At 51.3% G+C, this 14,777-nt stretch overlaps 1 protein-coding gene across 3 annotated transcripts in view; it reads right to left on the reverse strand.

Annotated features, from left to right (window-relative positions):
- Positions 1-394: 394 nt before the first annotated feature.
- The window catches only part of LOC311358565 (R3H domain-containing protein 1-like), a 28,117-nt gene continuing 13,734 nt past the window's right edge, over positions 395-14,777 (reverse strand). For 2 of the 3 annotated variants that reach the window (XM_084478642.1, XM_084478640.1), the window contains 11 exons: positions 14,375-14,476; positions 12,385-12,660; positions 11,618-11,741; positions 9,490-9,647; positions 9,045-9,196; positions 7,423-7,532; positions 5,118-5,287; positions 4,492-4,636; positions 4,276-4,373; positions 2,830-2,904; positions 395-2,319 (listed from right to left, as the gene is read on the reverse strand). In XM_084478642.1, the coding sequence (XP_084334768.1) occupies positions 2,317-2,319; positions 2,830-2,904; positions 4,276-4,373; positions 4,492-4,636; positions 5,118-5,287; positions 7,423-7,532; positions 9,045-9,196; positions 9,490-9,647; positions 11,618-11,741; positions 12,385-12,660; positions 14,375-14,476 (1,413 nt within the window). In that variant the 3' untranslated portion in view covers positions 395-2,316. The remainder of the gene's footprint in view (positions 2,320-2,829; positions 2,905-4,275; positions 4,374-4,491; positions 4,637-5,117; positions 5,288-7,422; positions 7,533-9,044; positions 9,197-9,489; positions 9,648-11,617; positions 11,742-12,384; positions 12,661-14,374; positions 14,477-14,777) is intronic. The other variant, XM_084478641.1, reaches the window with a different exon arrangement.

Raw genomic sequence — 14,777 nt, forward strand, 5'->3', positions numbered from 1 at the left:
GTTACTCGGGCGGACACGAGCCCCGCGCCTCGAGGGGAGCGGCTCATTTGATCCGTTTTCACCACTTTCTGCCTCGCGCAGACACTCCTCCGGGCTCCGCGCGAGGGCCCACGGGCGGATGTTTTTTTTTTCCTCGTGCCAAATTGCTTTGACGGTATTGGAGACAAAGATATGACCATGGAGGGCACCTCGCCGTTTCACCAGATTAGGCTAGTGGGAGGTTAATGTAGCAGCCACATAACCCCATAAAACGGGAATGGAGATGAATTGTGCACACTCGACTAATTTAGGCAACACTCTCATATTGGCACACGAAGGCGCACATCTTCATTAGAGAACCAAGCACTTGGCATATCAGCAGACATTCAGCGGGTAGTGTTTCGTTGTGTTGATGAAAATACATTTTAATCGCAGATAAACATCAAACAGAAAACTTTGCACTTGATTTTGACAAATATAACTGGAACTCTCGCGAGAGACTTTTGGAAAGGCCTTCCTGGTCTGGGAAAAAACACATCATTTGGTGTAAACATTTATTGGTTTTCAAACTGAAATAAAAATGACTTGCACCAGCATTGAAGAGCCTTTCAGAATCCACACATTTTCTTTGAGCGAAACAAAATGAACAAAGGAAAGTGAGATATCTATAAATATAGATATCTATAGATAAATGTATCTTAAGATATGTATATGTATAGATATATAGATATATTCAGTTGTATAAATGTGCAAATGTTTTTCTTTTCCAGTGACCCAGTAGGTTGACTGCAAGACCTTCTGGTGACAGATGTGACACTATCGGCCGTGTACCGGGGAAAGACGAGAGGCGGGTGGGAAAGATTGGAAAGCGGAGGTTTGCCAAGATAAAACGTCGGGTGGTGGAGTGTCATTTTCTTTCCCTATGTGTTGAACTTTTTGTTGAATTAAATTAAAAACCAGGGCTAGGAAGCAAACCAAAAAGCCATCGTCATTCTCACCTGTGCCTGTGACCAACACGTATAATGTTGCCTGTGATTGGATTCTTCAGCTACTATATAAATTATTTACAATAAACGGGTCTTTTACATACACAGACAGGTGTCTTCCTTTGCGTGTGTGTCTATGTGGAGAGTAAAGCAGTAGACTCGGGAAAGAAGGCACGACAGTAGACCCATTGTGTAGCAGAGAGGGGGCGCGTGTGCGTGTGTGTGTGTGTGTGTGTGTGTGTGTGTGTGTGTGTGTGTGTGTGTGTGTGTGTGTTGTGTGTGTTGTATGGGTGAGGGTCCTACTTGGATACCCTGCCCCTCGCCCACACACACCTGTGGGTTTGGGCTTGGGGAGATGGGAAGGCTTTGGTGGAGCTTAGCTTAGAGCGACAGCAGAGTGTGAGAGCGGCAGCAGAGACACTCCAGAAGAGGACGGGCGTTTCGGGGGGCGCCGCCGTTGAACCGAGCCTCGGCTCCAATTCAAAAATATAATTTTAGAAAGCAAACAAAAAAACAAACAAAAAAAAAAAACGAAACAATTTTTAAAAAGGAAAAACAAAGGAAAGGGGGAAATAAAACCAGACTTGCCTTTTGATATGTTCGACTGCTTTCTTCGACAAGGGCAGAAAGCCGTTTCAATTAGAAATATATTAACCTCATCGTTGGGGTTTTTTTTTTTGGGGGGGGGGGGGGGCGAGGCCGGGGGCCGGGGAGCAGAATATTGGTGCATTTTCAGCTTTGTTTTCATGTCCATGGATTTTTTTGCGCAGATCTACAAAGACAAAACATTCCCCCAAAAAAGAGTCTACAAATCAAGTGTAAAAACAAACCCGTCCTACGACAAACCAACGAGGAGGAGCGCAAAGGATGCTGGGAGGGGCCCCTGTGGAGCCGCGCTACCGGGGGGGGGGGGGGGGGCATGGGCCGAGTGGGCGGGGGGGCGCGACTGTCCTTAAAAAGGTTTGTTTGTTTGTTTTTAAAGCCAGAGGTCTGTTGATGGTCGCTGCCGTTCCGCTGCAACAACCAACAACAACAACAACAGCGAACAGCGCCCCCTTGTGTGTGTGTGGGGGGGGGGGGTGGGGGGGGCGGTCCGCCAGCTGAGCCAGGAGCCCTGCTCGTAGCGAGTCTGAGTGCGGGGGACTTGGGGGAGACGTGAGGGGTGGATTCATGGCGGTCACCACCGGTCCCTTTGCCGACATTCCTGGTGGTGGTGGTGGTGGTGGTGGTGGTGGTGATGGTGGCGGTGGCGGCGGCGTGGGGCCTAGGGGTCCTGGGGGGGGCCCCCCCCCCTCGCTCCGGCACCCACCTGGTGTCGGCGGCAGCTCGGTCACCTCCAGGACGCGGAGGCTCACTGGAGGAGAGGGGAGGAGAGGGCCACACTCCTCAGGGTCACACAGAAACCGGGACGCCATTTATTCTGTCCGTTTATGGTCTAGATTCAATAGTTTATCGCCATAGAACTCTGTACACGTTGCTAGGGATTTGTTTCAGTGTGCCCATGACACTACGAAACAAAGACCCACAAAACAAGACCTAGAACAAAAACATAATCCACACGAACACAGAGTAACAAACATAATGACAAACAGAGCGGCACTATGTCGCCATATAACGGCGCCATCTCGCCAAAACGTTTATCATCGTCTTATCATCGTCTTATCATCGCCGCGTCTGAAGGACACCGAACAACAAGGTGAGCTCTACGGATGATCCCTATCGGGATTTGATCATTATTCACCGAAAAACAGGATACCTTTTTTTTTCAGGACAACATTAAAGCAATGTAGCACGACCTCGACATGACCTCCATTTGATTTCTGATTATTATTTTTTGAATTCATGAGACTGGGGATTTACTTACACTGAGATCGGTGGACAGAGCTTTCCTTGGCGGCTTCCTCCCACGGCCACCGCCATGCCTCATTCCCATTGGTACCTGAGAGCGGAAGGGGCAGAGTCACATACGGGAACAGCGCAGTCATTGGCCCGCGCCGGTCCTTCTCTCAGCCCATTTGGACGTGATCTTTAGCAATGGTTTGGACCGAACGGAATCACAAGGACGTCTCAGAGTGGTTACTAGGGGTGTAACGATATGTGTATTCGTACCAAAAGATTTCGGTACGGGTCTAATGGTTTGATGCACGTTTCATTTTTTTCATTATTTAAGAAAAAATCTTTTTTTATTATCACACACTCTGAGAGTCTTGTCTTGTCCTGATGTTTTGTGTTGAGGACCACAATGGAAATAAGTCCTGGACTTTATTGTGTTATTATCCTCAATTGTATTTGATGTATTTACATGCGTGTAAGGCATTTGTTTGATACAATTTAATAACTCAAAATCAACTCAAATCCAAAAAAGGGGATGTTACGTTGTTATAGGGGCAAATGTGATACTTTGCGCAGCTGCGCCGTTCTGCGCTCTGTTTCCCTACAGGCTGGTTGTTCCCGCCGCGAACAGATTGGGGGCGTGGCGTCGGCTATAAATGCACGCCTGCCCAGACGGCTGGCAGATTTGATCCCGCACACATACCGTTTCCTCGTCGCTACACCAGGAATTCCCACGCGGTGCCACGCCAGCACCGAGCGTTTGTGTGTCAATAAGTTTTGTGTATTTGCAATTTGCCGTCAAGCACCATTTTTTCCCATGTGGGAACATTATTGCTTTTACCTTACTTTATGCGCTGGTGGTTGGCGATGGTTGTTTTCACGTTTTTAGGTTAGAGCAGAGTAGGTAGAAGGTCCCGGCTGATTCACATCCCATTTATTTCTGGTCGGGAGTAGGACCGTTTGGTCCCCCAGAGTTAGGGTTAGTTAGGGTTTTCTTTCAGTTTTGTTATCTTTCCTTTCGTTGATTTAATAACCGTCCCACCATATGTGCAAAGCGGTGTCTGAAAATAAAACGTTTTGCAATAATATGTTTTCCAACGCAGGCCTTGATCTCCAGCCTATATGTTATTCGGTCCGGGGTGTGACCAGTGTTTCGTAACAGTCCTGGACTTTATTGTGTTTTTATCCTCAATTGTATTTGATGTATTTACATGTGTGTAAGGCATTTGTTTGATACAATTTAATAACTCAAAATCAACTCAAATCCCCCCAAAAATTGTTTAATAAAAAAATAAAGGTTTGGTTTCTTTTAACCCTGCTGTACCGAAAAAACATACCGAAACGTGACTTAAAAACCGAGGTACGTACCGAAACGTGACTTAAAAACCGAGGTACGTACCGAAACGTGACTTTTGTGCATCGTTACTGCCCTAGTGGTTAACAGAGCAAGTCCACAGGCTGCTCGGGGTCCACTCACCTGGTGACCCGGCATCATGGGGGGAGCGTGGAGGAGAGGGGGACGGATCTGTGGGTTGTACTGCAGGGGCTGCCCGAGCAGGGGGTACCGCGTATCACCTAAGACATGGACCCACACAGTTAGCTGCCAGCGGGGCGGACACACACGCTTTAACTGGGGGGGTGGGGGGAGGTGACGATGCAGGGTACTCCTACAGACCGTGTGGACGGGTCTTACCGTGGCCGGGCAGGAAGGGTCGGGAGAACTGTGGCAGCAGCGGGGCGGAGGACAGACCAGGACGGAGGTTCTTCACATTGGTCAGGTGGGTGGGCGTGGGCGACTGGGCGGGCGAGGTGGCGGGGCTGCCCAGCTGGGGACTGCTCTGGGGTTCAAATTCAGCACGTGGTCAGTTGGTTTGGTTAAGCGCTTCAACTCTCTTCACTCTAAAGCTAAATCATTCGTCAAAGTGTTGCTATGAAGAGCAATATTTGCGTGCGTGTTTGTGGCCCTTTTTTAACACCTTGGACTCTTTATGAACTGAACTATTATTCATTGCCCCTTCATTGCTATGGAGGTATGTGTGTGTGTGTGTGTGTGTGTGTGTGTGTGTGTGTGTGTGTGTTTATTGTATGTACTGTCGGGCATGGACACACCCTGCTGCTCCTCCACATGTGAAGTTCCTGACGGAAGAATAAAGTTCTTTGAATTGTATATTCTTTGAATGGAACATGCCGGTTAAAAAAAACGACGGCGGAGGAGGAGGAGGAGGAGGAGGAGGAGGAGGAGGAGGAGGAGGAGGAGGAGGAGGAGGAGGAGGAGGAGGAGGAGGAGGAGGAGGAGGAGGAGGAGGAGGAGGAGCTCACCTGGGAGGTGTCCAGGGACGAGAGCTCTGCGGACTTGGGCAGCCTCTGGTGGTCCAGGCTGTAGTACTTGTGGTGCTTCCACTGGGGGGGGGAGTGGGGGCGGGGCTGCTGGCCGTGGGGGAGGGTCAGCTGCATCATCACCATGCCTCCGCCCGGGGGAGGGGGGACACCTGTGGGGGGGGGGGTTGGGGGTGGGGTTAAAAACGCTGGTTAAAACCGGTTAAAGACACCGCCAGGTAAGTAAGTACAATTTATTTCTAATGACTGGAAACATGGGTGACCACTAGCAAATATTCCAATAGAAGAGAAGATTCCAACGTTGGATTATTTTATCGGTCCTTTTATGACGTGCACACTGAATGAGGACGGGTGACCAACGCGTACGTGCCAGTCTGCCTGAATCTCGGAATGATTTGAGGAAGAGGTGCACCGCGAGAATATTACAGCAACGCACACCATCTTATCGCAAAGATAAGCACGTTGATCGGCACCAGACTAAAAACAGCCTTGGCACTTTAGCTTGAAGGTCGCCCGGACCCGGGAATTGCATTCAGTGGCCGGGTAACGAGCCCGTTATTATACCGCTGCTTTTAACGCGCTTCTTTGTTGAGGCGCGCGGTGGCGTCCTCTCCAGACACCGTGTCTGTCATCAGAGAACTTAAACTTCCATTTGAACAGCGGGCTAAAGAGCTTTTACCATTTTGTGTTTTTCCATATTTTAGGAAGGTGTTGACTGCACAGGGCCCCTCCAGCTATGTTATTCCCAACACGTCTGCTCTGTTCCCAGTGTGAATAATGGGACGGCCGTTTGGGAAGACAGCTTTTATGTTTGAGTACAAATTCACCACTCAAATTAGTGAAACGTGAACAAAACGGATGCCAAGAGAGTCAAGTAATCATCTGGAAAGTCAAGGAAAACCCCCCCCAAAAACGCGAGTAATTGACTACACTTTTTGTTTCAATCAAGCATGCTTCGACGCCGAGTTGGCAGAGAGTGAGTGACAACACAGAGCTCTAAACGACGGACGGCCGGGGAGAAAACGGTGGCCAATGTTCCAACATTCAAAAACGCGAGTTCGCCTTGAAATCCACTCCTCCGCTGGATAATCCCTGCACGGAATTAAAAACATTTTGACCACCTGCTTGGGTAGAGCAATCCAATTTTGGCCTGCTAAGGAACATTTGCCTCCACGGTATAATTAGCTGCCGAGGAAAGGCGGGGGCGGGGGGGGGCATAAAAGCAGCAAATTAGAATTCAGAGATCCGGCGGTTTCCTTCAATAAGGACCTGGCCGGGCAGAAAGCTGCCGAGGAATGACTTTTTAATTACCACCCCATATCTGTTCAATAATTAGATCGTTAGGGCTGGAGAGCAATTTCAATTAGCGCCTTGAAGGCCTCTTTGACTCACACACCCTCACCCGGAATGGGATTGGGGGGACAACGGCAGAGGAGCAGCAGCAGCAGCGGAAGAAGAAGAGCTGATCACACTGGCAGAGACGTCGACATCACTACCTTTCCTTTGTTTGCACCTTGTATTATTGGGCTTGGCTTGGGAGATGAGAATCTAGCTCGCCCCATCTCCCCCCAGCTTTGAATAGTCAATCCATTTTGATTTGCCGAGGAATCTCGGTGTGAAGTAATTTCTCTTGATGACAGGCTCTCCTTTTGTCTGGTGAAATCTAATTTCCAGAGCTGGAGGAGAGGATCTTCTGCTTTGGGAGGGGAGAGCGCCGCCGAGACAGGCTTAATAAGGGGCCAGAGGGCATCAGCCATGGAAAAGCCAAAAAAAGAGCCGCCACACACACACACACACACACACACACACACACACACACAGTTAAGTCATCAGTGCACTTTTGTTAAATGTTGGATTCATCAGCGGCGCTGCTAGTCTCAACATGCGCCATCCCTAGTCGCAATATGTTCCAAAAAAACAAAAAAAAACAATTAGAGGAGGGAGAAGAAAAGACGGATGACCTTATGCATTCCCTCCCATGGAAACCCCATTCAATTCAAAAGCCACCAGCATTAACCATCGCGTGGCACTTGTAAGACGTAGTGACCGTCGCCTATCGACCGGGCTCGGCTTATACTGGACATGTGCTCAAGCTCCTCTCAATTGGACAAGCAAAACGATCCTTTTTTTTATAATCTGCTGTGCTGGAGGTGTGGCACACCTTAGTACCCAAATAACACGGATGCGGATTTGAGACATGATGGACCAGATCAACACGAGAGCGCGCCAGGGGCCGGCGTCGAACCGTTCAGAGAGCGAGCGCCCGGGGGCCCCCGCGGTTGAGTACCTGAGCACTGCTGGGTGGGGTGCTGCTGCTGCTGGGGGCCGCAGGGCGACGAGGCCCGCGGGAACTGCATCTGCTCCGAGCCGGGAGGGGGCAGGAACCCCACGGAGGAGCTGGGGGGGAGAGAGAGCGAGAGAGAGCGAGAGAGACGCATGAGCAGCTTGACTGGCAAGTTGTTTTTCTTCAGTTTTTAATGAATAAATACGGGAGCTTCAGCAGTGCTACATTTCTTTCACTTGATATCCCTTCATTGGTCCTGCACCTGGCCAGAAGGTGGGATGTGCACACAAGTTACTCTTTTGAACCGTGTTTTACTCCTTCTTATAAAGCGGGATAAAAACCGGCTTAATTAGCCGAGGGGGGGGGGGGGGGGGTACCCAGGCCATCCCGCAGCATGAGGACCACCATAGAAATCCCCGGCAGGCGGCGGGGGGGGGGGGCAAATCCCTGGGTGGCGGTGGAGGGAGTGGGGCGGGGCTGTAGATCCAATTTTCAAAACAAATCAACGGCCATGGGCATTTATCATAACACATCTCCACCGCCGCCCCCGTACCCCCCCCCCCCCCCGCCGTCGTCGTCGCCCCCCCCCCCGTCCGGTAACCAAATTGCAGCCGCCGCACTCCTCAGATGTGCGGCTTTGGCGAGGCTCCGGCGCGCTGATTCGATAAGGACACCGGGAGCCGGGCGAACGGCGATGCGTCAGCCCAGAGGCACACGGGCAGCTGCCGGGGATGGGGGGGCGGGGGCGGGGGGCGTCGGCGGGGGCGCCTTGAGGGATAGCGTGGCGTCGGGCGGTGCGGCGGGGGCCGGCGTGAGGGATGGCGGGGCAGAGCGCTGCTCGCCACACGGGACGGCGGCGGTTATATTAAGACTCGCTGGATATCTGCTCTTATTAATCATCCTGAGCGTGGCCTACAAAAAAAAAAAAGGGGGGGTGGGGGGGGGGGAGCAGCTGGTGCCGGATGCAGTCGCGCTGCGGCAGCTCACAATGTTGCATGGTTACGACAGAATGAACAAATGGGTGTGGTGAATGAGCGTCTGCGTTCTGACAGCGAGCGCTACCTGCGCGGGGCGGGGCGCCGCGAGCTAACGAGCGCGCTCACCGCGTATCTTTTAACACAGCTGCCAAAATGTTATAAGCCCGCCCATCGTTCTGGTGCCACGCCTATATCTCAACCTACAGCAGAAGTGAGTGCTTTTTGTATTTGTATTCATCGCTAAGCCATATCACGGTAGGGTTTAAGTATTGTCCGTGGCAGCCTGTTCTGAAAGCAGCCTGTTTCTGTTTGACTGGACAAGCTGCGATATTAAAGAGCTTTCGCCAATTTTTAATATTTTTTAACCCCGGCATGATTTACAGACAGACAGACAATAAATGTTCTTTTAAATTGAGACTTGCAACATTTGTTATCATTATTGTGTCATTTTTATGATGTAAATCGAGGGAGCAAAAGCAGTATCGGCTCCAAATATTGGCTCAAGAAAATCCCCCAAATCCCCCCTATCATTGGCGTAAATGTCATCAGCTAAGGCTGAAAAATCGGCATCGGTCCTAAAAAAATCTATATTGGTCGATCCCTAGTCACAACCCCGTCTGTAGCGTCTTGAGGGCGGCGGCGGCGTACCCCATTGAGTTCTGTTGGCTGGGCGTTAAAACACTGTAGAACACCTGGACCCCGGAGCCAGGCATGGGGCCCGGGTTGGACTGGCTGGGGATGAGGATGGGCTGCTGGTAGGACTGCTGGGGCACAGCCTGGGAGCCCTGGGGCATGGACACCTGCCAAACACACACACACACACACACACACACACACACAGCTGTAGCTCGAGGAAAGGATTTGCCTATTTTAAAAGACGGGAAAGTTACAACAAGCTAACTGTAGGAGCGTTTTTATTTTAATGAGGAAAAAAATCAAAAGCACTCCTGAATTCCCAAAACATGCCGGATTCAAATGAGGTCAAACTAATCAGGCTCAAGCAGCATATCTTGATGATCGGTTCCTTTTAAGGAGGGGAATATAACACCAAAAAGCACACAAAACCCCTTCTCGTCTGTGAGGGAACACGCACCTGATAAGACTGCATGGGAAACTGAACCATCATGCTTTGCATCTGATTTCCCATACTGCTGTGCTGGCCGCTGACCATGTTTTGACCCTGTGACTGTTGTACAGCCATCATACTCTGTGGGTAGCTCTGCGCTTGGTTTGGCATCACAGTTTGGTAACCTGGAAGGGAACGGGCAAGGGAAAGAGGCGTCTGTGAGCTGCAGCACAACAGTTTAACAAGTACAACAGTATAGGGAACCAACGGCGATAGGGCTTTGATGAACGCAGTCAACCATCAAAGTATTATTCTTTCAACACAAGAAAACGTCGAAATAGAAAAATATGATAAATGAGAAACACAATAACGTGAAATCACATTATAAAGAATCCTTGGCTCCGGTTGGATTCGACATGTTTTCTTGCTTTTCATTTTTCTATTGCCAACATATCGGCGTCAAAGCCAGCGGGCAGTGTCTGCACCGACGAGGGGAGAAATTCAATACGTACACAAACATATGAAATAATATCCCCTTTCCAACTGCAGAAGGAAAACCGCACGGACAAGTGAAAATAAATAAATAATAATACTAAAAATCAGGCCGATGGCGGCGTGCGGAGGCTGGGGCTTGGTGGGCAATTTTCAATTTTCTCCCAGCTTTGGGTGAGAGCGAACGGCAATCAATTGAGCCGAGATGAGAGGGGAGAGGGACAAAGGGAACCGGGAGGCCTCTGCAGGGCCCGGCGGCGGCGGGGCTATTCTTAGGTCCGTTGTCTCGCTTTCATTTAGGGACCCGGCACAAATCCTATATGGAATTAAACATTCTCTCAGCGGGTTATTGAGCGGTGACACACAAACAAAACGAAAAAAAAAAAAAAAAATCAAACCTTGGTCAGACCCACTTGACAGTTGTATCCATCAGTGCACAACCCCGTGCTCAAGAAGCCCGCCGTCGTGCACGTCCCGGCTGAACCAACTGTAACCCCCTACCCCCCCCCTCACCCATCATATTCTTAGTGTCCTTCAAAACAAAACCCATGTGCGGCCCTCTTCTTCAAAGCCACGCACCGCTGTGCTCATTGAGCCGTCTCTTTGAAGGCCCGTGGGAGAAGCCTGGCCACAAAAAAAGTGCCGTGCAGCATAACATCCTACACTCAAACCCGCGAGCGACTCCTTTATTACAACCGTGCATCATAACGCCACCAGATTGGAAATGAGAGCAAACGCGCAGTGCACACAAAATGCATTTTTTTTTTAACCGACGGCAGACGTTGAAATTACGCAAAACAGTTTCGGCGGGAGACGGAAGGATCTTCTGCCGTCCGGGAGAGCGTACGCTCTGAGGAGGAGGAGAGCAGCAGCAGCAGGAGCAGGAGGAGGAGGAGGAGGGGCGGGAAAAGAGACCGGTTCACTGTGAGAATCGTAGGCCCTCTCAGACAGCGCCCCGGTCCCGTCCCCAGACTCTCATGTGGACCACCTGAAAACACTCAGTGGGCGGCAAGGACACTGCAGACCCCCGCAGCTCGCGGCCGCTTCCACCACGGAAAGGGACAACATTTTAAAAAGCACCAGAGACACTTCCGTCCCCGTTCCCCCCCCCGACGGCGTGTCCGTCCTCCTGAGTAAAGAGCAGCGGTAGGCAGCGAGGAAACAATGCCCGTCGTGTCAGGGGGAAGGGGGGGGGCTATTATGCGCACGGGCGAGATAGTGGCACGGGGGGAGAGGAGTGCGGCACCGGTGTAATTAGCCCCGTGCACCGCGCCTTGGGGCCCCCCGCCTTGGGGCCCCGAGAGGGGGCCCGTTTGTGGGGGCTGCCGCGGGGACAGATAACCGCAGCAGACACGGCGGGGCTGATGAGAGCCTCCCCAACAAACAAACAAAGAAGATCAGACCAAAACAACACAACGTAAACACCAGGCGGGGAGAGGACGGCGGGGGGGGGGGGGGGGGGCAGAGGGAACAAACAAGATGGGGCGACGGACGACGTTCACCAAGGAAGAAGCTAATGTGGCCCACAAGGTCACGGAAATAGACAAATAGCTCCCCGCCAAGGAAGGAAATTAAACACCCATTTAAAGTCAGTGTGTGGGGGGGGGGGGGGGGGGCCGAGGGGAGTCTGGGTGTCTCAGATTACTACCCCCGGGGTAATTACCTGTCTGCTGGGTGGGGGGGGCGATGGTCTGGCTGTGGGGGCCGCTGTACTGCACCGTGCCCACCGGCCGGTACTGCTGGCTGGAGAGAGGGTACTGTCCTGGCGCACAGTAGCAGGCCGGCATCTGAGGAGATAAGGAGGGAGGGAGGGAGGTGTGAGCAGGGGGGGGGGGGGGTCAAAGCGCCCGTGGGACGCCCCGATGTCAGCAGAGTCCCGCTGGACCACCCTGCTTTCTCTGCGCTTGGAGAACGTGGGCGGTTGATAAGGACTCCCAACCTAGCTTTTGTGGTTGGGTTTTTAGCAAATGAGAGGGGAATATAATCAGTAAAAATTTTAATAAAATCACAAGATCCACGGGTCGCCAACTTGACAACGAACAAAGAAAATGGTCTGTTACTTAATCTGGTCGATTATCTTAACACAGGTACCCCCGCATTAAGTTTTCATAGGTAAGATTGCCAATTACTTCTTTTATTGAACCAGTGGTTCGTGAAATAGAGAGACCCGATTTAGCGTTGCAACAAGCATTTCAGATGTTAACTGCTCAGCTCCCACAAAAATCGACGGGTGAGGATTTATGGAAACAAAACAAAGCAGCCAGCAACATCTGAACCGCAAAACATTTCACAGACACGTACGGAAATCACGTACGGGAACGAACAAGAGAAAACACGTAAAGCACCACGCGGAACGGCTAGCGGTTACGCCGTCGTCGGGTCGTCATGGTTACGTGGTGGGGGGGGCGTGCGGACAGACGACGTGCCTACCTGCTGCATGGGTTGTTGCATGTAGGCTTGCTGCTGCTGCTGCATGGAGGGCTGGTTGACGGCCTGGGGGGCGGGGTTGGCGTAGGCGGGGCCCGCCACAGACTGCCCTGGGGGCGGGGCCACCATGTAGCCTGCTGGCGGCGGCGGCTGCTGCTGCGGCGGGGGGGCCTGGAGCACCACGGAGGTGGGGTACATGGCAGTGTGGGGCTCCCGGCTCTCGCTCGACGGCTGGCGGCCCAGTCCCATGTGGCCGAACTGGGCCCCCAGGTTGTCTTGCTGCAGGGGGGGCCCCAGTGAGATGGAGAGAGAGGGAGGAAGAGAGAGAGAGAGAGAGGGAGCAGAGAGACAACAAGCATCAGAAAGGACCCAATGACATGCTGGCGTTGTTGCAACAGATGAACGATTTGAATAAATGATTTCCCCTCTGATGGGACAAGGGGTGGGGGTGGGGGTGGGGGGGGGGGATGGGTATTTTTACACGGCGGTTTACGTTTGTCATTGGGGTACGGCGGATGCGCCGTTTTGGGAATATCAGCGAATCTATTCAGAGAAATATTCAATTTAACATCTGCCGCCGGATTAATTATTCATAAGTGCCTTCTACAAATTTAAAGCCCTCATCAGAGGTTCAAGGGGACGGCGACAGTGACGGGGGGGCGGCGGCGCGGCAGATTGCCATCACGCGGGTAAAAGGGCAGCCCGACCCATTCATAACGACGCCATCACTCATGTATCGACGGCTCGACTCGACCACATCAGCCTCCACGCTTCACTCTTCTGCTTTTGAGATGCCTTTTGAAGCTAACATTGTAGACGAGGGGGGTAGGTAAATTCAACACCTCAATAAAAACAAAAAACGAAAATCGAATCTCTCTCAATCTAAATTTCATCACATTTCCAAAATTGATACTGATGTCATATTATGGATTTAATGATCCGGCTGACAGAATTTATTGTGTTTGTGTTGCCAGAGAGAACCCCCCCCACCTACCGCCCCTGGTTTTCCAGTTACGAGTCATCCATCATAATCCATGTCAAATTATACAACCCGATCCCAGTTGGCGGGGCGCAGTGCCTGGGAAGCGAACCCCTCTCGGGCCCCCGGCACGGCGGGAGACACACTCCGTACAAACAAAGACAACCCCTTGATACGTCTTCAGACCCGATGAGAACGCATCGATCACGCGCGATGAATGACACCCGGCGCCCAGGGAGACGCGAGGCGGGCGGTAACGGGACAGGGGGAACAACGGTTAAAGAACGGCTTATCTTCCCCCCCGTTAGCGTCAAGTCGACAAAACTGTGCATCGCCAGGAGACGCCGTTTTGTGGTCCGGTGGGAATAGACGCTCAGTAACTGCTCTAATCTTTAGTCTGACAAAAAAATAATAATACCAAACACTTCTAGAGAACCCAACTCGCACGTTAGACTGAACGTCATCGACAAATGATATTATGGTTTAGTATATGCTACACGTGAACCTCCTGAGATGGCGCAATTTGATTGGTTCGCCATCTCGGGATATCGGGCGATATCCCGTGATTGAGATCTCAGACTCGGGATATTGTATTTGCGCGCGTGACGGTCGTCTCGTCACGCTAATAAAAACAAATTAACCGCTAATAAAAACAAAAAATCCTGGCAAAAAGTGTTATCTTGTTTATTTTTTACTACACGTGTTCACGTGTAGGATATACTAAAACAATTACTCACCTCAGGCTCTGTGAAGAGTGGGGAATAGTGGGGAGGTTATTCAACACTATTGACTTTGCCTTCGGCGAATAATTGTTTTTGACCATGACCAAAGTATTTGACCATGATCATAATATATTTTCAATATTCCGTGAGTCGACCATCGACACCCACTGAGGGACGCTCGACCACAGGAAGACAAGGAGACAAAAGACGAGGAGGTGCCAGAAGGAGGGGGGGGACGGGGGGGGCACCACAGAGGAAGAGGAGGAGGAGAGAGAAGAAGAGAGGCAGGTACCACAGTGTATGGTTGGTTAGGGGAGACGGAGAGGAGCTGCGGTGTGTAAGAGACCGTCGAGTACTGGACAGGCTGAGCGGAGGGCTGGAAGGACCGGAGCGACTGAGAGAACGAAAACACGCACGCACACACACACACACGCGCACACACACACACACACGCACGCACACACACACACACAAAGAGAGAGAGGAGCAAAGATTTATTTTTAGAAGAGGACCAGAGTGGAAGAAGGGGAGGGGGGCGCAGGCAATGGGTGGTTTAGTAATAGACGGGATATGGATCATGTCTCAGTAAATTAAACATTTAAAGATTTTAAAGACAAAGAGCTGAATGTCCTCGTGGAGCAAGCAGAGGAAGGGATATTGGTAGAGACAAGAAGTATAAAAGGCACGGGCAAAGA

The sequence above is a fragment of the Micromesistius poutassou genome (assembly GCF_964030765.1).
Source record: "Micromesistius poutassou genome assembly, chromosome: 14".
NCBI lineage: Eukaryota > Metazoa > Chordata > Actinopteri > Gadiformes > Gadidae > Micromesistius > Micromesistius poutassou.